Here is a 22866-nt window from a genome sequence, read left to right as displayed (position 1 = left end):
ATTTGGACTAGTCCCTGGATCAACTTGTACTATGAGCTATCTTTCATTTATTCCCTCCTTTGCTAAAAAGTCATCCAACCCCTTCTTAAAGCTAGCTAATATACAGTATCAGCCTCTACGACTAATTCAGGGAGAGAATTCCGAATCTTCACAGCTCTCACTGTAAAAAACCCCTTCCGAATATTTAGATGGAACCTCCATTTTTCTATTTGGAATGGCTGACCTTGCGTCAACTGGAAAGATCTATTGGTAAATAAAGCATTAGCTAGATTATTATATGATATTTATAATGTATATGTACATAGTTATCATGCCACCCCTTCCCAATTTGGCCAGTCTTTCCTCATAGCTAAAATTTTCCATACCTTTTACAAGCTTAGATGCCCTTCTCTGTACCCTCTCTAATCCAATAATGTCCTGTTTGAGCGCTGGTGACCAAAACTGTACAGCATATTCTAGATGGGGCCTTACCAGTGCTCTATACAGTGGAAGAATTCCCCCCTCCTCCCCTGAATCTACACTATAGGGCTTAGTGCTTTGATCTGTGTCTCTGTGAGAGACTATGTGGGTTACATTTAATATGCACTCCAATAATGAGCATGCATCTTCAAAGTGACAGCAATCTGCAAACCTGCCCAAATAGATATGCCTACAAGCATTTGAATGCGCTTATATGTGTATCAATATTTGGTGTTCATATTCAGTCACAATGGATTTCAAGCTGCTGCTAGTTTTACAGTTGAAAGCCTTTGGGACACACTCATGCACACATACATAATTTATTTAATTTTCAGCAACATCCAATAGGTCAGCCCCCACATGCCAATATTCCTAGAATTTTATTAGAGGAAAAGTTAACTCTTACGCCAATAAATAGATACTCAGACTCTGCAGTCACGCAAGGTATCGGTTAGTTATAATAAAGAAAAGAAAACCTTAATTGTTACAATAACCCAAACAGAAACTATACATAGTTTCTGTTTGGGTTATTGTAACAATTAAGGTTTCCTTTAAATTGCATAACAAACTGAAACTAATCGTGGAGAGAGGTGGGTGAAATACAGAGGTGTAGCGTTGATACAGTTACCAAACAAGGTTCCTTTTTTCTTTTCTTTTCTTTAATATTCCTAGAATCTGATTTGAAAAAAAAATCTTTATAGAAGCTAGGGAAAATGTAAATGATAAGTTTTTTTTGTACAGCAAATATCATGGTCTCTTGTACTGTAACCTATAGAAACTATACTGCAGATAGCTTTCATTGGTCTAGTGGTTGCTATAAGGTACACAGTTGCCAAATTTTTGGTACTTGTAGTTCACATTTCTGTTGCCAGCCTTTCTGTATTGCCAGTGCACCTTGTGGCCTCACCACAAATCCAGGCCTGGGAAGAGACAATGATATAATAGTATGGTACCATCTCAAACCTGTATCGACACCTCATGTAAATGATAAACACTGTATCCATTGCAAAAAATTTCTTGTGTCAAGGGAGTCGCATGCAGTTTATTTTGTGGTGCTCTTGCTGGAATACAGTATCTGTTTCTCTGGTAGATAGAAAACAAAATGTGTGGTTGAAGAGTGAGGAGGCTAAGGGTGCAGCAGCAGTAGTCTGGGAGTAGAGCACATACATATTTTGAATATGTCAAAGGCAAGTTAATTGATGAATATAATTGCAGAAAGGAAAACAGAGCTGTGAAAGAAACTATAGCACCAGAAACAACTGTTAAAGCGGGAAAAATTTCAAAAGGAGATACACAGAGCAGAGTGTGTTTTTGCTGTAAAAAGCCAGGCCATTTAAAGAAAGACTGAATTCAGTCACCGGTTTTGGCAAGTGGTTCTACCCCTCCTGTCACATACACTGTTGTTGTCTCTTCAGAGAATTCAGGTATTATGGTTTTTGATAAGAAAGGTAGCTGCTATAGTTTTTGTTGGTAGACGGTTTTGTAGATATGTTGCTGTAGTTATTGCTTCTCCCCAGAAATTTGGGAGGTTGGCATTATTTAGCATACACCTTGTCATCTTTCTTTCTTTCTTTGCGATTCTTTCTTTCTGCTACACCGTTCTGCTCTGGAGTGTATGGAGCACTTGTTTGATGTTGAATGCCTTGTTCCTTTAGATATGCTTTAGCTTCAATGCTTGTGTACTCCCCTCCAGTGTCAGATCTTAGTGTCACAGGATTGCGCTGGAATTTGTTTGTGGATTCTGCTATATAATTTCTTGAGTTTATCTTGAGTTTATGTTTCACTTTTGCACTTCATTAGATGTACTTTTGTGTATCTGGAATAATCATCTGAAAGTCACAAAATACTTGTCTCCAGCTTGGGTCTGTGTTTTCATTGGTCCACACACATCACTGTGGATCAACTCTAGAGGTTGACTTGCCCTGCTCTGACTTGTTTTAGGTAGTGGTAACCTTGTTGCCTTTGCTTTGATACAGCAGATGCATTTCATTATTGTATTGCATGATGAGATATCCATATCAGAAGTCATATTTTTGTTTAACAGTTTATGTATTGCATGTGGATGTCTGTGTCCTAGACTTCTGTGCCATGTATAAATGCATTTCTGATGAGGCGATTAAGTGGCAATTTTAGCCTTGTTTTCTCCAGATTTGAGCTTATACAGGTGTCTGTCTGCTGTTCCCTCAGCTATAATTTCTGAACAGGGCCGGAACTAGGGGTAGGCAGAGTAGGCGACTGCCTAGGGTGCAATCATGGGGGAGGCACACTTTTAAGGGGATTCTTTTTTTTAAACCTTGGTTTGCTTGGCTTTTAATAGTTTTTCAATTTTATAAACCACCTATCCAACCCCCTCTTGCCGTGATCACTCCCCACCTCCCTCTTGGCTGTTGGCACAGGTACATATTTGTGGGCAATATCTTAGCTGCTGCTTGCACATGTAAACAGATGATTAGGGGCAATATGATGGATTTTTGGCTGCTGCTGGCACTGATACATATTTGGAGGCAATATGATGGATTTTTGGCTGCTGCTGGCACAGGTACATATTTGGAGGCAATATGATGTGTTTTTGGCTTCTGCTGGCACAAGTACATATCTGGGGGCAATATTGTGGCTTTTGTGGCTGCTGCTGGCTCAGGTACATGGGGCAATAGTTGGCTGCTGGCACAGGTACCAGATGTTTGGGGCGGTATGATGGATTTTTGGCTCCTGCTGGCACAGGTACAAAATAGGGGCAATTTGATGCATTTTTTTTGGCTGCCACTGGCATAGGTACAGATTGGGGTAACAATATGATGGATGTTTTAGCTTATGCTGGCACAGGTACAGATTGGGGGCTTGGGAGCAATCTGAGGGATTGACTGACATTGGCACAGGTACATGGGACAACACGATGTCTGCTGGCACAGATACAGGGGGCAATATGAATGGTAAGGTGGGAAATGGTAATGCAATACCGGGTGGGGGGGCACTGATTATTGAAGCCCTTGCCTAGGGTGCCAAAATACCTTGGCCCGGCCCTGTTTCTGAAGCATTCTAAATTGTGCATACTTTGCCTTTAAAATGAACAGAGCACCCTGCATTTGTTAAACATTTCACTGATAGGAGCCTCCACTCTAATTCTGGAACAAAGAGTACATGCTTCACAAGTATATTATGTTTTTGTCCTGTGCTTATGACACAGTTCACATAGCCTTGACCAATTCCTTTCACAGTGATGCTGTCCCCATAGTTTGATGAGTAGTTATCTTGAGTAAGCTTGAAACATCCACTCCACTGTGTATCTATACTATCTGGAGTTTTATGTGCAACACCTTTTGCAATTTCTTTTGCTGTCTTTGCCACCGCATGTTTTTGTTAATTTTTCCATGTAAAGCATTCTTTCTTTAAATGGCCTGGCTTTTTTACAGCAAAAACACACTCTGCTCTGTGTATCTCCGTTTGCAATTTTTCCAGCTTTAACAGCTGTTTCTGGTGCTATAGTTTCTTTCACAGCTCTGTTTTCCTTTCTGCGATTATATTCATCAATTAACTTGCCTTTGACATATTCTAGAGTTATTTATGACTCTGGTCTGACTTCAATGGCATTTATCAGAGGGCTATATGATTCAGGAAGGCTGCATAGAAGGAGAGCTGCTAAATGGCTGTTTTAATTTCCTGAGCTGTTCTGCAGTTTCTAAAGTTGCATTTAAATGTTCCTGCATTTCCCTATTTTTCTGCAGTCTCATGCTGTATAGCTTACACAGCAGGTGTAAGTTTGATCTCTCATGGAGTGCCTGCAGTGCATTCCACATACCTTTTGCTGTAGATTATTTCCTGATGTGAATCAGTTGATCATCTACTACAGTAGGCTAACTACTTTAGCCTGTCTGTTTCTTTTATCCCAATCCTCAGGATTGTTTTCTGGTCTCTCTGCTGAGTACCTCCCACAGGTCATCCTTACATAAAAGCATTTCCACCTTAAATTTCCATAGCTGATAGTTGCGGTTATTCAGCTTTGCTATGCCTGACCAGAACTCCAGACTAGCTGTCATTTTAACATGTGCTCAGCTTCTGTCTGTCTCTCCAGAGATTCTCAGGAACAGATACCAGTGGTGCTGTGATCTTGGCCCATAGCCTGTAACTTGGTTGCTTTATATCAGTCAGCATAACATGACTGCAACAGGAACGTTTCATAGAGAGCATACACAGGAAGAGGAAGAAGAAAAACACACAGGGTTACAGGTCAAACATGACATCACATTGCTAAGCAACAATAGACCCTCCCTGCAATGCACCGTAACTATTTCTGTTTGTTGTTTTCCAACATCCACATACTTCAAGATTCACTCATTTGGAAATGGATGTTTCCTCAATATGCCCTCCATGAGATGGGCAATATCGGGCTGGTCCCTAGGGCCCAATGGTTAGACTACAGCAGCAGGAATACAGGCAGTCTGGATTTATAAACCTGTCCGATATTGGTAAGGGAGACCCATCAGAGAGCTCCATACATAAGCCAATAAGCTGCCAACATTGTCTGTTGGCAGATTTTATCGTTCTGTGTATGAGCACCATAGTAGAACTCCATAGTGGTGTATAATGGCCCAGCACATACATTAAATGCTGTTGTAATTAGGTTTTTATAATGACATAATGAATAATCAAATTACATTGCAGTTTGTGTTGTTTTATACCAGGTTTTCTAGTCCCTCCTACTACTACTATAATGGGTTTATAGGTTTGCCCAGTGAGCAGATAATCACACGGGATACCTGATTTAATCTCAATGATAGTATGAAGAATAATAAAAGTATGGTTAATGAATGGCCCAACCAGTAGTACAGCATTTCTTATGTAGTGCAGCTGTGAACCTGTCATATTTATTTCATATTAAAACTAAATGCGCACGGGCGCAGTGGGTGGGATCGTTTACTAAAGCACAAGCAACGTACTTTGCTATAAGGCTAATAGGTGTGCTTGTACCCCTAAAACTAGATGGTGTCGTTTCTGAAGAAACCACAAGATGTTGGCTTTGAAACGCAAGAGGTGTTGGGGCCAGTCACCTCTGGTGCATAGAGAGTACACAAAGTTGGTTGAATCTGGTTTAAAACTGTGAAAATTGAAGCAGATCAAATTGTACCATTAAAATCAATCAAAAAACCTGATTGGCTGTTTTTGGCTCCACCCACTTTTAAAATTTGAATCCCAGTCCCCCCGTGACAGACTGTGCCAAGTTTGATGTCCCTGCCATTAACTGTGAAAGAATGGCAGCAACTTATATATTGACATTGATTAGCAATAGGTAACATTTGATTGGCTGTTTTAAGCTCCACCCAGTTTTCTGAATTTTAACCCCAGTCACCCAGTCATGGTCTTTACCAAGTTTGGGGCCTCTGGCTTTAAAACTGTGAGAATGGCAGTATTTGAAACTTTTACATTGAAGTCAATAGGTAAAATCTGATTGGCTGTTATTGGCTCCACCCACTTTTCCTAAATGTTGTCCACAGTCACCCAGTGAGTAATTGTGTGGAGTTTGGGACGCTTGGCATGTACGCCGTAATAATAGCAGCAATTTGGCGTTTTTCATTAAGGTCAATGGCTGAAATCTGATTGGCTTTTGTTGCCCCGCCCCCTTTTTTCCTAATTCTGAACCAGAGTCACCAAGTGACTAACACTTTAAGGTTTCGGAATCATGACATTTAACATGTAAAAACTGGCAGCAATTTTATATTTTTCTATTGAAAATCAATGAATGACATTTGATTGGTTGTTGGTGGCTTCACCCACTTTTCCTAACTTTGAAGTGCAAACACCCAGTGACCGCATTTGTGATATTCGAGGTCCATGACATCAATAACGTGCAAATGGCAGCAATTTTAATTTTTCCCATTTAAATCATCAAAGAAATATGATTGGTTGTTTTTGGCTCCACCCACTTTTCCAGATTTTGATCCCGGTCCTCCAGTGACCAACTGTGCCAAGTTTGAGGACCCTCCCATTAACAATCTAAGAGCGGCGACAGTTTTAACTTTTCCCATTTAAACAAATGGCTAATATTTGATTGGCTGTGGTAGACTCCGCCCACTTTTCAAAATTTTAACCCCATTGACCCATGGTGCCAAGTTTTGGGTCTCTTGCTTTAACACTGTGGGAATGACAGTGGTTGACATTTTCTCATTGAAGTCAATAGGGAAAATCTGATTGGCTGTTTGTTGCTCCGCCCACTTTTTGGAGTCCCCAAAATGTGACAGAACTTTTCAGGTTAACCCCATGACTAAGTGACCCAAGTTTGGTGAGTGTAACTTTAATGCTGTACGAATGGCAAAAGTTTCAAATTTTCCAATGAAAGTCTATGGGAAAAAATGGGGTCTTTGGGGGGCCGCCACAGGGCCACGGAGGGTGGGATTGCTTAACAGAGCACAAGCAACCTATTCGGGTATGAGCCGAACAAGTGTGCAAAGTTTCATAATTGTACTCCTAAAACTCTGGGAGGAGTAGCGTATAGAAAATTGCTAAAATTTCATTGGCTGTTGGTAGCTCCGCCCACTTTGGGTGCCCCCCCAAATACATATTTTTATTCGGGGTGGCACCAACAATATGTGGTCCGAGTTTGGGGAGTGTAGCTTCAAAACTGTACGAGCGGCAGCAATTTGAAAATTTTCCCTGTCATAAGTCCCATTATTACTCTCAACTTAGACAGGAAGAGGAACAGGAGTTAGTCATAAAATAATGGCAAAACAGCAGGAATGCCCTTAACCAAAATGGCCACACAAGCAGGTTACAACAATAAGAATAGCCATATCACCTAAAATGATCATATTTATATAAGTTTTGCATACTTTTCTTTCTCTACAATCATTATAAGTGCAGCATTATATTTCTCAGCCATTTGTAAAAACTTCCATTTATGAACCTGTAGTGTTTAACAGCAGCTCTTTTAGGAAAGGTTTGTTCATGTTTATTACTATGCAGCACAGGGGACATTAGAGGACGCCCTCTATAGCAGGCCAGATACTTTGCCTTAGCCATGTGGAGCAGAGCTGGCCACTTCTCATCTTGTTTGTATATGGCAATAAGCTTTGTTCTTATTGGTTCAGGAATGTGACTGACAGTGTTGCTTCACAGAATGGTTATTTTATCTGTTTTGTGAAACAAAACTGTCATTTTGTGGAAAGAATGAATCCTGTACTATAAAATCTTGCTTTCTGTCACAGATATCTATTTTGTCAGTCAAATCTAGCATGACAAGCACTAGTTAGCTACACTATTATATATTATGTCCAACTTTGTTTTTACATAATTCATTCTGTAAGTAAATTTGCACATAAGTGCGTCCGTTACATGGAGGTTATACATTTGTGCGACAGATTGCTTGTTAAACTGTACAGAATGGAGTTTGTGATATAATGACATCCTTTTGTGCACTAACCAGATTTTGTTTTCATTCTTTAATAGAAATAAGTCTTTTGTATATTTTTTTTCTCTGTGTATGGTCACAAATACTTATATAACATGAGAGACATTCATTCTGTGTATTAGGGATAGTTTTGTATACAGAATGTATTTGGGACAAATGGCACCCCATACACCTCAACCAAACTAAACACATGGAATGAAGGCCTGATTGTGCAACATTGGTGTTCAACCTTATTGATGTTCTTATAGCTGAATGGAAGCAAATCTCAACATCTTTCCAACATCTAGGGGAAAGCCTTTTAAGAAGACCAGAGATTGTAAATGTGATAAAAGGGGGGATCAATATGTTTATTTCTTTGGTTTTGGAATGAAATAGACAGACATCTGGATACTTTAGAAATATAGTCCAATAATATCTGCTCCAATAATTTTGTTGTGTCATACACCCCAATAAGAAGCCAGCAGATTCCTAGAAAACAAGTTTGCTCAGTTTGATCCCAGTGGGGTACTTGGCCAGCAGAAAATGGTTGTATACTCAGTGCATTAAACATATATTTAAACTATCCTGAGTTAGGTACAGTGCATCATAATTTGCAAATTACTGAAATTTGCATCAGTTTTCATGTAGGATAAGTGTGAAGCAATCTATCAACAGTACACATTATGAAGTGAGGTTTTTAAACAGCAGTAAATCAGAAATTAGCAATCAGGAAATTAACTTCACACAGCTGCTAAATCATGTCTGCCCTGTTAATTATTAATCAATAAGGCTGCTGTGATTTCTTTTTCTTGTCTCTAGAAAAGTAGTTACACCTGTGAATGAGTTTCTAAAGATGGCCATTCACTGAGCAATATGTTTCAGCAAATTAATGATTTTACATGAATTGCCCTAACATGTTTTTGTGGAGGAAACCTTAAGGCCACAGTTTTGACAAAATAGATCTAAATGAATCATAAAGTTTCCTGTGAAAAATCATTGACTTGGTCTTTGAACTAACTACAGACCTGGACTGGCAATCTGTGGATTGTGTCAAATGCCAGAGAGGCTGCTCTAAGATGCAATAGACAAAACCTATTTATTGAGTCTGAGGAGGAGTGTTTAGGCCTCTATGTTTACCTGATATGCCAGGTTCTACTTTGAATACCAATCTTGACCTGGATCTTATCTATATTGGTGGGGCCAAAAAAATTTTAAGTAATTATAAAAATTATTTTAATCAAAGCTTTTATTCAGGGACAGATTCATCAGTCAATTGTTTTTTAAACAAAATATTGCTGATGATCAAGGGGATCTAAACCTTTCATAAAACTTTCTCACTGCATCCCCAGTTCTCTAGAAGAGGCTGCTCTAAGATGCAATAGACAAAACCTATTTATTGAGTCTGAGGAGGAGTGTTTAGGCCTCTATGTTTACCTGATATGCCAGGTTCTACTTTGAATACCAATCTTGACCTGGATCTTATCTATATTGGTGGGGCCAAAAAAATTTTAAGTAATTATAAAAATTATTTTAATCAAAGCTTTTATTCAGGGACAGATTCATCAGTCAATTGTTTTTTAAACAAAATATTGCTGATGATCAAGGGGATCTAAACCTTTCATAAAACTTTCTCACTGCATCCCCAGTTCTCTAGAAGATGACAAAAACTTGACTGCAGATGTAAGAGAATTCACCAGTGAGAATGATGCTTGCATGCAGTATGTCAGTCATCCTGCTGTTGTCTTACACACAAGTATTATTGTGTAATTTTAAAGATATAACAGTGCAATCAACCATCAAACACTGCACTGTTATTTAGCACCTACAGTATGTTCAGAATTGAGCCCTGTAGTCAAAGATTGACTAAATTGTTGCTAACCAGCAGTTTGTATATCCCCTTTTACAATTTATTTTGTGAACAGTTTATATTTTGTATTAGGCATTAAAGGGGACCTATGATTTTTTAGTCTTGAAATTCACAATCATAGCAAGCCGGCAGGTGCAATTTTTTAGATACTTATTAAGACAAGCTTTGTATCATGCCCAACTCTTTGGGCATGAATGTGGTGCCTGATACCCCTGCCCATGCACTGGCAGCACAATTAGATTGTGAGGAGGGAGGAATGGAAAGTGAAAGTAATTACCTCTCTCACCTCTATGCCTAATGCATAGAGGAGGAGCAGGCGATATATGATTGACAGTTGAAACAAGTTAGATGTTTTAATAACAAAGAATTTGGGTTTCATGTTTAAATTGATAAGGACTTTTATTATACAGTTTTTTTATGTATGGGTGATAGGTCCCCTTTAACAATTCAGATGATGTTAGGGCTCACAGCTACTAATAAACTGAGTTAACCACCCATTGAAAATCAATCTGTTCTACTGCTCAAAGTGAATGAACTGACACAATCAGCAGTCAATTAATTGACACTTTCCTAACTTTTCTAGACAGTTAGGAAAGTATTGGTAAATGGGAAAACCTTGTGTATGCCCCAGTCAGAGTTTTCATTCATATGCTCCTATATTAAGATCAGTGATCTGTTCAGATCTGTGGATTACAGAACATTGAGCCATTTTCAATTTGATAAGAATAACATATCCTATAGTATAATTTCAAATTTGCCCATAGACTTCTCTTGAGATAAATTGGAAAATGTGTTTTATTATGGATTCAAATGAAGCTCATTATCTGAAAAGCCGTAGCCACATTCACTGCAAAAACCTTGTTTGCCAGTTACCTGTAGGCAGAAAGCTGGAAAATGTTTGGCAAGAGTTGTGTCTAATTTCTATTGCCTACTGCATCTCATTATACCTGGGATCTGGTTGAAAGCAAACTGTGTTGGCTTTGACATTTAGGGGCAGATTTATCAAGGGTCGAATTTCGAATTGAAAAAACTTTAAAATTCGAATTCCAACCGAAATTGTCGAAGTTTTTCTTGGGTCGAATAGGTTAGTTTTTGATCTAATAGGTCCTTCGAATAGATTAACCTTTGATTTTTCAAAGTCCACCAATTGACTCCAAATAGGTTCTAGGTCTCCCATAGGCTAAAACAGCAATCCGGCAGGTTTTAGATGGCGAATGGTCAAAGTCTAATTTTTAAAGAGACAGTACATGATAAATTTCGATATTCAAATTTTCTAATTTCTTTGAATTTGGACTATTCCCTAGTCGAAGTACACAAAAAATAGCTTGAAATTCAAATTTTTTTCATTCGAAAATTCACCTCGACCTTTGATAAATCTGCCCCTTAGAGACACATTTATCAAAGGTCTAATTTTGAATTCATGTGAGTTTTTAAAAACTCCCCTAAACTCCCATAAATTCAAAATTCGAGCAATCTAAATTTATTAGGAAAATCAAATTTTTTAAACTCAGCTGAATGTAATCAATCCTAAAACTCAAATCGAATTATAATCAAATTCAATTCTAATTTTAAAAACTTGATTCGAGTTTTTTCTCAGAAAAAAAAATTGATTGTCAGGAAAGCTGCAAACAATTCAAAATTGATCCCTGGACGTCTCCTATTGACTTAAACAGCAATTCGGCAGGTTTTAGGTGGCGAATAGTCAAATTCTAGTTCTTAAAGGGTCAGAGTATGATAAATCTCAAAAATGTTATTCAAATTTTTTCAAAAACTCGAATGGAATTTGAATAACTCCCCAGTCGAATTTGACAGTTTTGACCATTAAAAAAACTTGAAAATTCTAATTTCGAAATCAAATTTTCAATTCGATTCTTGATAAATCTGCCCCATAATGTTTTTCAGTTGTTTCAGCCAATACTTCCTGATCCCCCCCAAATCATGGTTATCAGGAGATGACAAATGTACCATACCCAAATTAACCACTCAACTCAGTAAGTCTCCATGTAACAGAAGTGTTCAGCATTTCAACCTTTCAAAATCTCTCTTAATTCCACCTTTTTGCTGGCAGCCAATATAATGACTTTAATTATGTGGAGTCTCTATTGTTTTGAGTACTTAAAGCCTCAACGAACAGCACTACAGGCAGACGGACTCTTACAGGCTCAATCCAGTTCAAGCTGAAAATAAAAGAGGAGGCCTGCATACAGCGATAAATTAGGTCAGTCACTTCTGTCCCCTCAGAGAGTAGACAACATTTATAGCAAGTTCAGGGCAGAGAGCAAACACAGTGATAGTTTATAAAGATAATTCTACGAGTATAACAGGCACACGAAGATGAAAGCACTCAAACAGACCTGCATTTCAAATGCAAAGACCTGACTTATTTTAACCACTCACTAAGCATACCCAAGATACTGTCACTTAGAGCTATATTAGTTGAAGCACTGAATCACAAATAATCTTTAACAAACGTAATAACACCAGGCCTGTACAAAAATAATTCTGTCTTCAAGTAGAACATATGCTTGGGAAAGTGTTAAGTGCTCCCAGGTTTAGTTTTTTTGTGGCACTTCTCTTAAAAATAGCGTTGTGGATGGCACAGAACACAAAAGTTTAAAGGTAGCCACAATACAGCATTATAGGGATATTGGCCTCTAAGCAATATTTATCCCTAGCTCGAGTCAGTTATTCCTATTATTTTCTGGACCCTGTATTAGTACAGAAAATGTCCACAGCAGCTGGTAGTAAAATAAGCTTTATTCAGGGGAAAACATGGCTAAACTGCTAACAGGTTGGGAAGAAGAAACAGATAGAGAGGCAAATTTTAGGGAAACAATTACCAGCAGAACAGAATGGCACATTTCAGTTTACATGTAACAACCCCATCATTAACAGTCAATACATAATACCCTTCCTCTTCTAGATAACACAATCCTCTAGGTGGCGGGGCCTTTAATGACCTTTCTGGGTGCATCCAGTGGGACGCTGATAACCTCTCCTTGTGGATTGGTGTCAGCCATTCCCAGATGGGTTGTTCGGTCCGGTTCTCGTACTCGTTCTGTGCATACTTACCTCTGAAAGGGACCTCTGAATCAATTACCTGTGGAAAGAAGTTATCATTAAGATCATGCTTCTCTATTGAGAATATTGCCTGCCTAAAGGTGTACTTTCCTGGGTGTTCCACAGTTCTTTTCAAATGTCCCAAGGACTCTTCTCTCATTGTGTGAACACCTAGAAACCAGAGGTTTGTCATTATAAGGTACTTACATGTGTCAGGCTGCTTAACAAGGGATTCATAACTACCAATCATTAAAGATCTAACAGAATAACATGGCCATCTGCAGTCTTAACCTTGTAAGAGACAGGGCCCATGGCTTCAACAATGACTGCTGGTATCCATTTTTGTCCCAGTGCATAATTTCTAGCATACATACTATTGACTGCTTCAAACAAACTCAATGTGGAGCCGTGTGCATTTTTATGGAATTGATCTTCCTGTTTATTTTGTAAATCAAAAGCCAAGTTGGAATGCAGTCTGTCCAAAGAGGTTTTAAGATGTTGGTTCATCAAAAGTTCTGCAGGACTCCAGCCACTGCTAGCAGAAGGGGCTATGTGCTGACAATAATTGTGCCCGTCTTTAATTCCAGACACCATCAATTATCATTTTTAATGCATCCTTTGTAGTCTGGACCATTCGCTCAGCTTGTCCATTTGAGGATGGATGGAATGGTGCTGTTGTAACATGATGAATAAGGTTGCTTTCCATAAATGCTCTGAAGTCTGATGATGTCAACTGCTCTCCGTTATCGGATACAATCTTGGAGTCCATATGTGGCAAACAACTTCTGCAACACTTGATGACTGCATGGATTGTTGCAGATGCCACTGGAACAACTTCCAACAATTTGGAAAAGGAATCGACCTGAAGGAAGAATGTCTGACCTTAAAAAAGCCCTGCAAACTCTATATGTAGCCGAGACCATGGCTACAAAGAACACAACTTTTTACAAATTTTTCAGTACATTCATCTATTTTAGGCCACCAGACATAACTTCTACCAAGGGCTTTCATATGAACAATGGCTGGGTGACTATACTGTACTGTAGGGCTTTAAGAACATGGGTTTGGCCCACTTTGGGAATTACCACTCTGTTTCCCTACAAAAGGCAACTCTGCTTTGTATGCAGAGAGTTCATGCTTGCATTTCTCAAAAGGTGTGAACTATTCTTTTAAACGTATTTTTGGCCACCCACTTCATACCCAATTTAACACTCGAGACAATACTGGGTTGGTAGCTGTCATGTGAGTATCTGATGCCTGCAGAGGAGGAGACTAGGTAAGGACTCTATCATGAAGACCTTAGACAAGGCTGGTACTTGAAATTCAGGAGTGTTTACAGGTAAACGGCTAAAAGCATCTGCATTTCTTATCTCTTTTCCTGGGCAGTACTGAAACTAATAGTCATAAGCATTCAGCAATAAACACCATCTCAGCATGCATTGAGAAAGTATCTGTGCAGTAGGCCCATTATTCTTTAACAGACCCAATAATGGCTTGTGATCAGTAGTAATATCAAAACTTCTGCCATACAAGTACTCATGGATTTTGTTTACACCTGCCACAATGGCTAAAGCTTACGTATCAATCTGACCATAATTCCTCTCTGTGGTACTCATGGTCCATGAATAGAAAGCAATGGGAGCCTCATGACCGCCACTTACAGTATGACTTAAAACAGCCCCTATTCTATAAGGAGAAGCATCACATGTAAGGTTAAGAGTTTTATGCAAATCGTAATGTACTAGCACACTGTATCTGCTTCTTGGCATCCTTGAATGTCTGCTCATGCAGGGCTGACCACTTCCAAGTAGTATTTTTGTCCAGTAGTCTGTGCAGTGGCTCAGCCACAGTAGCTTTGACTTTCAAGAAAGAATGGTAGAAATTTAATAGGCCGAGAAATGGCTTTTACTTTTGCATTTGTTGAATGTATACCATTTGCATCAATTTTATATCCCAGGAACTCAACACTTGGTACTCCTAAAACATATTTTTCTTTCTTAATTTTAACCCAGCATCTGCAAATCACTGTAATATCAATCTTACCCTTTCAAATGATGATTCCATAGAGTCTGCTGGAATTAGGACATCATCAAACTATGGCACCACCCCTGGCAGGCTGGAAAGGAGGTCATCCATCAATTTCTGGAACACACCGGGTGCAATGCAAACTCCAAGTTATATCCCAGTGGCTTTAAATGCTCCTTTGTGTGTGATAATTGTTTGTACATCAGCAGCTGCATCATCCACTGGTAACTAGTGATGGGCGAATTTGTTCGCTAGTCGCAAATTCACAGCAAACTTCCACGTTACGGCACCAATCGAATAAAATCGCAAAATTGCCGTGAAAATTCGCCAGCGTTAAAAGTTAATTGAAGCCAGCAACAACTTTGTACGCCATCGACAATTTCGACGCCGGCAACAATTAAACAGATGCCCATTGACTTTAATGCACGACAAATGTCACCCAGCAAATGTTGCGTTTCTTGAAGTTTTTTGCCCGTTTAGCGAATTTTGCGGCAAAGCAAAACGGGACAAATTCGCCCATCATTACTGTTACCTGCTGGTATGCTTGAGCTAAATCAAGTTTGCCAAATAAATTTTCTTTAGCCAAGATGCTGAGAATCTTATTGACAGCACGAATTTGATATGGATGTTCCTGTAATGCCTGGTTGTGCATTTAAAAGTCAGCACAAAGCCTCACTGCTCAATTTGGCTTCAGTACAGGCACTACTAGGGTGGCCCAAGTTGGGCGGGTTACTACAATTAACACTCTTTGTTGCACCAAGCGATCTATTTCGCCCTCTTTTTTTGGATGGCGAGCAAATGGTACAGGTCGTGGCTTCATGCATATTGGGACAACTTCCACATAAGCTTTCTAAGCATTATTTGATCGAAGGAAAATCGTTCGATCAATGGATTAAAATCCTTCGATTCGAACGATTTTCCTTCGATCGTTCGATCGAAGCATTTGCGGTAAATCCTTTGACTTTGATATTCAAAGTCGAAGGATTTTACTTCGAGGGTCGAATATCAAGGGTTAATTAACCCTCGATATTCGACCAATAGTAAATGTGCCCCTTAGCATAGACATCACAATTCATTATCTGTAATATTAAATGTAAAATACTATTGTGATATATTGTCTGTTGAGTCACCTTTCAGGCTCCTCCGGGGTAGTTATCACAAACCAGCTGTGAAGTAATTGCTGCATTAAGTACCCAAGTCCCCCCCAACATAGACTGTTAAGGGTAGAATAATTGAATCCACTTGATCAGCCAAATGAAAAGAGAACCCCGACCCCTGCAAGGGAACTGGAAACTTTTAATGCAGCAGCCAAATTATGATATAGGTTGATACGGTTAGTTTATTTTCTTTTGACCATGTACATGAACCATAAAATCCTAAGTAACACTTTTGACCATAAATAAGAGTCCTTATACATAAAGAAGAGAAAAAGGTAAATACATACACATTCAATGCCACCAAAACAGAAGAGTATTATGCCACCAAAAGACTGGACTCTATTGCTTGCAATGGCCTATAATGTTATATTAGTAATATCTTTAATCTTCAGTGTTCTTTCAAAGTTCATTTCATCATATGCAGTTACTTAAAAACAGCTATGTTTTCATGTTCTGTTTCATAATAATGTTTTGTCCTATATAGATTTCATAATTTTTTTGTTTATTTATGTTTTTGCTCATACAATATATATAAGTCACTGACGAGTTCTATGGCCATGTAATACCACAGTGCAATTTGAAAACACAGTATAATTTGTCTTTATAAAGGTCAGGGCACACTAATATCTTTTACTGTATACTAACATCATTTGAAAATATTTGCTATTGAAAGCAGCTTTTGTGTACTTTGCTATTGTTGTGCTTTTTGTCTACATATACTTCTGACATAATGTAATAGTACTGTACTCCTTCTCTCCTGCTGTATTAACCTGTGTTTAACAAATCCAATTTAGTTGTTTTGCTACAATGCTAGTATCATGGGCACAGTATGAAAATAGGTGGAAACAAAGAATTTTTTATTTTGCCACATTAAAGACCATTAAAACTGTTGCAACATTAGCAAGTAAATAGCCCCTTATATGACCAGCACCTATTTATGAAAAAGGCGCTTAAGTGAAAACCCAGATTTGTAATTTAGACACCCCATCCACAGGCTGAATAGAGGTTTGTGTGGTCAATTCAGGGGTACAGGAGTAGGGCAATTGGCTGGATGATGGTGCAAGTGGGTTTCACTAGGAAAAATTGATTGTATCACTCACTGCAAGTATGAACAAGTCACATTATGCCTTTTACTTCTCTCAATCTGGTCATTAGTTGGTGCAGCTTTTCATTTTGTCAATTTTGATTTTGTAATCAAACTAGCGTTAGATTATTGTAAACTGCTTTATAAAAAATGTATCACGTGCCAAAGATTGATTGAGCCAGAAAACCATAGTTTGTAGGGATAATTAGTGCACGCACTCTAGCACAACTATAGTCTTTGTTGTTTTGCAGTCAGATCTTATGCCTAATACAGCTAATAAGGATTCAGAGTTACTGTTATATATTATATACTTTATATATTTATATATGTATTTCATACAACAAGCTGTGGCAGTAACAAGTGTAATTGCAATAAGTGTATTGCATAACAGCTGTATCTACTCATACAAGACAGGTATTATAATACAATTAATTCCACTGATATAATATATATTGCAATATATTAAGTGATTTGGATGATATTGATATCTATATATATATATATATATATATATATATATATATATATATCACTCCATTTATCTGCACGCACCACTCAATACAATAATTACCGGGTGCTCACCAAAATCCTCATACTCCACCAGATGAATCCTGATGACGATCCAGTGGGATCGAAACGCGTAGATATGCGGTTGTTGGAATAAAACCTTTGCTATTTGTACTCATATGACTGACCCGTGAGTGCTTTCATCTGGTGGAGTATATATATATATATATATATATATATATATATATATATATATATATATATATATATCTTAATGTTGTATTATTTTAGCTTAACATTTTACATTTTGAATCCCTAGGGTGCTTTACTAATATCTATTATATCTTGGTTTTATTGATTAGATATGGGGACATGGTTCCCAAGACTATCGCAGGAAAAATATTCGGTTCCATTTGCTCACTGAGTGGTGTGCTGGTCATTGCACTGCCTGTCCCTGTAATTGTGTCAAACTTCAGTCAGATTTACCACCAGAACCAGCGTACTGATAAAAGAAGAGCACAAAAGGTCAGTAATGTGTTGGCCCAACAATTTAGAAAAGTGTTTGAATAGATAACCATGTTTGGATAACAGTGGATATTCCTTTTAACTTTAGCTTGCTGTACTTTGTGTGTCAAAACAAGTCTGAACATAATTTGTACAGAAAATTACCTGAAACAATTATGTAGCAGTGACTGAAAGCTGTGATAGTGTGTCCAGTAACCTAAAATAAAAATAAGGGTACTGTATCCCATGTATTTATGTTATCTAGTTAGTCTGTAGCATATATCCCATAATAAATAAGAAAAAATTATTGAAATGTCACAGTTCCTGACAGCAATTGAAAATATTTGAAAAGCTTTAACCAAGGGTATGTAAAAGTTCACACAATGGCTACCTAGATTTTACGGAGGAATTGCTGTTCACGGGTTCCTAAATATGGATTTATAGATATATATAGATCAAGGATCAGCACACTCTTTAAATTGTGAATCTGTGCTCTTTTATTGTGGTAGCATCTTATCCGACGTTTCGATCCCACTTAACTCAGATTAAAAAGGTTAGGTTGTAATGAGAATTTTCATACCTCTTTAAGGCAATTTTTTTTATGGGAGGCTCTTCTCTAATTTTTGGATTTGAAGTTATTACGATTTGCATTGCACGAAGCACCATAATTTTAGGTAAGCTTTTCAGTATACCTGGATAAAAACAGGCTTTAAAAATGGCAGGATTTATTACATAATTTATTGTAATCCCAAAATGGCCAGAGGTATGTTACAGCACCGTATGTAAATCACAGCTCTTCAAAAACAATCTTTGATTGACACTTGGAGTTTATTAGGTCTAATATGATTGTGTTTACTAGCAGGCAATTTTTTTTAGAGTGCCAATATGTGCAGACATTCTGTTACAGATGTATCTATGAGGAAGGTACAATGGGCCCTCAGTGAACCATATAAAGCAATATTTTTTCTTTGAATTAGCATTATCTCCAGTGCTGACAAAGGCAATCTCTTGAGAAGACACAGCTGCTTTATTAAACAGTAATAAATGTTTTGAGGCTCCTCAATCATCTTCATATAAATGGAACTAAAATCCTGTCTTGCAGAGTAAAGCATCTTTGAGGGCTGTATATAAATATAGGCACCCAAGGGGCCATACATAGGGCAGTAGTTTTGGTGGAGACAGCTGCCCATGAAGACATGCTGTCTAAGGTGAAGTGTTTAGGGATTACTATGCACATCGTAGCATGATGTGGGTAGTAGTGACTGACATCACTCACAACCAAATGTGATGCCCCATGCATCTCTGTACATGCATACTTTGACAGCTGGGGTGGACCTAAGTGCCTAGGGTGGCACCAGACCTAAGTAAAGCAGAAATTGTGAAAGTGGATCCAGGGCCGGACTGGGAGAAAAAAGCAGCCCTGGCAAAAAAAATTAAAGCAGCCCACTTCAGGTATTGGATTGGTTATCTGGAAACCCATTTTTCAGAAAGCTCCAAATTAGGAAAGGCTGTCTCCCATAGACTCCATTATATGCAAACAATCCAAATGTTTAAAATTGATTTAATTTTCTCTGTAATAATAAAACAGTAGTTTTAGCCAAACTAAGATATAATTAGTCTTTATTGGGAGCAAATTTTTTTTTAATCCGTTCCTTGGAGACAATTATACAGGCGAATATTAGATAAAAACCTGCCAACAGATGCCCAAAGCCTGCCATGTCCTGCATAGAAAACTGGCCAGATATGGGATGAGTGTGACGTAGTTGTTCAGCTTAAATATATTACAATATATGGACAAACAATCCCCGTTTTGTTTAAAGGGTAAGGCATTTTTAGTAGTTTAAGGCACAAAATGTTTCAATGTCCTTAATATATTGATAATGGGCTGAGTGCAGAGGACTCTTGCATAGAAAACTGCACATAGATAGCTAGAATCTCAGCTGCCATAAAGCAGGGCAAGACTGCTGTGAATAATTAAACTGTGCAGTGATAGTATCAGTATGATGACATAACACAGTTATGACAAGTGTCCCAAATGGGATAAATAAATCTGCATTAAAATGTATCCAAACAGGATTTTCATAAAGATCTATACCACACCATAATATTACTATTATTAATCTGCTGAACTATAACTATTTACAGCAGCATGAGCTTGGGCTATTCCATGTGGGATCGTGCTGAGAACCTAGATTTATGCTGGCAGATTAAAACAGATTGCAAAATTGAACTCCAAATTTTTTGAACAGCAAAGGAGTCTGTGATGTATAGGAGCAGTGTGTTGACACATATTCTGGGCTGTATGTGGCATCACAGAGTGGGGGAGTGCTTTGAAACAGAGATCTGTAGGACACAAGACTGCTTGTAATTTGTTATTACACAGGCGCAAATGAAGAATTATTTCACAAAAGTAAACTAAAAACACTTTTTCTAACATATAAGGCAACATTCACATGCTTAATAGACAGCAAACTCACACAGTGCAGATTTCAAAATGTACATTATTTATTTATATATATATATATATATATATATATATATATATATATATATATATATATATATATATATATATATATATATATATATATATATATATATATATATATATGTATTTTTTTCATGTCAGTATCACTTTAAGTAGCAGTAAGTAGTTGTTCTTACCTGCCCTTTCTCTGTACAGTTGGGGGGGCAAGGGGGGAAATGCAGAACAGCAGCAGAAAATTCCATCCCTCCCTTCATCAGCAGGAACTAATGGGGCGTTTCAAAAGCACTGCAAACTTGCTAATGTTTTCCCCGTGCAGCTCTTCAGTTTCCGGCTCACTTCTGCTGCACGCCCTCTAGTGGTAGAAAATTTTAGTGTGGGTCCTGCTAAATTAAATTTCTGCACGCGCTGCACACATGCGTGGACTCTCTTCATCTGAGCGCAATGGCCCTGCGCACAAGAGCACACTGTCCGTGTGGCCCAATTACCATACAGAGGCAGCGGCCCAATGGGCATTTGCCCGTATTCACAAATGGCCAGTCCGGGCCTGAGTGGATCATTTGTACCATAAAACGTTTCGGGCCTCATCAAGCCTGAAGCTCAAAATGACGCCTGGTTTGTAGCACAAATAAACCTCTTAACTTTTACCAGTTTGGAGTGCTGCTGGAGTATTCTTCTTATGAGTGATCACCCTGTGCACAAGGGTTTACAACCTGCACTTAAGTCTTCAAAAAGCACAGCAAGTTTAGTCACCTTTTTTAGTTATACTAAACCTAAAGACACACTGTTGCTATATGTGAAGGGTAAAAATTAATCTATGGGCTAGATCTGTTCTGCTTTTTAGTGGCACATTGTGTAATTAAGCAGTTATCTTTTCCAAGTATCTCAATAGCATCTCTAAGATAAGTATCACTGCATTACCACTACCTACAGCTCTTTGTTTCAGTATTTCCTGCAAAATGCAGGGATTATAAAATAAGGCAAGACTAGCAAGCAAATAAGAAGAGTAAGCATCCAAGGGCCAAAACAAACAACACTGTCTAGAGCTTCAAATAAAAAGGGACATTCTCTGGTGGAAATGTATTTATAAAGAGCTAACATATTCCACAGCATTGTATATTTTATTCAGTTGTGTTCAGAATAGTAGCAGTCCAAAATCAATAACCTGATTAATCACTGTTTTAATAGAAATTATATTTTTATATGGCAAATAATTTACTGATAGATGTATTAGAGTAATAGAAAACCAACAGACCTAACAGTCATGATATGCATGCTGCTGAATCTGTGTAATTGAATCAGTAATTGAGGCTTGTTCAAAATAATAGCAGTGTGGCGTTCAATTAGTGAGGTCATTCATTCTGTGAAAAAAACAGGTGCAATTACAGCCCTTATTTAAGGAACAGTTCAGTGTACAAATAAAAACTGGATAAATAGTTTGTATGTGCAAAATAAAATGTTTCTAATAAAGTTAGCCAAAAATGTAATATATAAAGGCTGGAGTGACTGGATGTCTAACATAATAGCCAAAACACTACTTCCTGCTTTGCAGCTTTCTAACTCTGAGTCAGTCCGCGACTTGAAGGGGGGCCACATAGGACATAACTGTTTGCAAACTGAGTTTGCAATTGATCCTTAGCATGCAGGTCAGATTCAAAAGGAACAGTTATGACCATGTGCCCCCCCTCAAGTCACTGATTGGCAACTGCCTGGCAACCAATCAGTGGAAACCAAGTGAGCTGCAAAGCAGGAAGAAGTGTTCTGTTATGTTAGATATCCAGTCAATCCAGCTTTATGTATTTGGCTAACTAACTATATCAGAAACATTTTTTTTTGTTATGTTAGACATCCAGTCACTCCAGCTTTTAAACATTATGTTTTTGGCTAACTAACTATATTAGAAACATGTTTTATTTTGCACAGCCTATTTACCCAGTTTTTTTTATTTGACCTAACAATTCCTTTAAGAAAGGAAGGCGGCAAATGTTAGTTATAGTGCATTTCTCTATGAAAATAGGTTGTTCCAGGTATTGTTTAGAAGAACAGCGTAATTTGATTAAAAAATTGATTGGAGAGGAGAAAACATATAAAGAAGTGTAGAAAATGTTAGGCTGCTCAGCCAAAATGATCTCAAATGCTAAAATGGCCACCAAAATATGAAAGATGTGGAAGAAGAATGAAAACTACCATTCGAATGGATAGAAGAATAGCCAACATTGTAAAAACTCAGCCAATGATCAGCTCCAGGAAGATCAAAGAAGGTCTAAAGTTACCTGTGAGTAATGTTACAATTAAAAGACGCCTATGTGCATTGCAATATGCATATACAGTAAATGCCTC

The 22866-nt window shown here is 38.0% G+C and overlaps 1 protein-coding gene across 1 annotated transcript in view; it reads left to right on the top strand.

Moving 5' to 3' along the window:
* The window catches only part of LOC108709434 (potassium voltage-gated channel subfamily D member 3), a 584836-nt gene that overhangs the window by 426465 nt on the left and 135505 nt on the right, over positions 1-22866 (top strand). The window contains exon 3 of the mRNA XM_018249242.2: positions 17900-18062. Within this exon, the coding sequence (XP_018104731.2) occupies positions 17900-18062 (163 nt within the window). The remainder of the gene's footprint in view (positions 1-17899; positions 18063-22866) is intronic.

Source organism: Xenopus laevis, chromosome 2S (genome assembly GCF_017654675.1).
Source record: "Xenopus laevis strain J_2021 chromosome 2S, Xenopus_laevis_v10.1, whole genome shotgun sequence".
In the NCBI taxonomy this organism is placed as follows: Eukaryota; Metazoa; Chordata; class Amphibia; order Anura; family Pipidae; genus Xenopus; species Xenopus laevis.
This window is presented reverse-complemented; position numbering and strand designations above follow the sequence as displayed.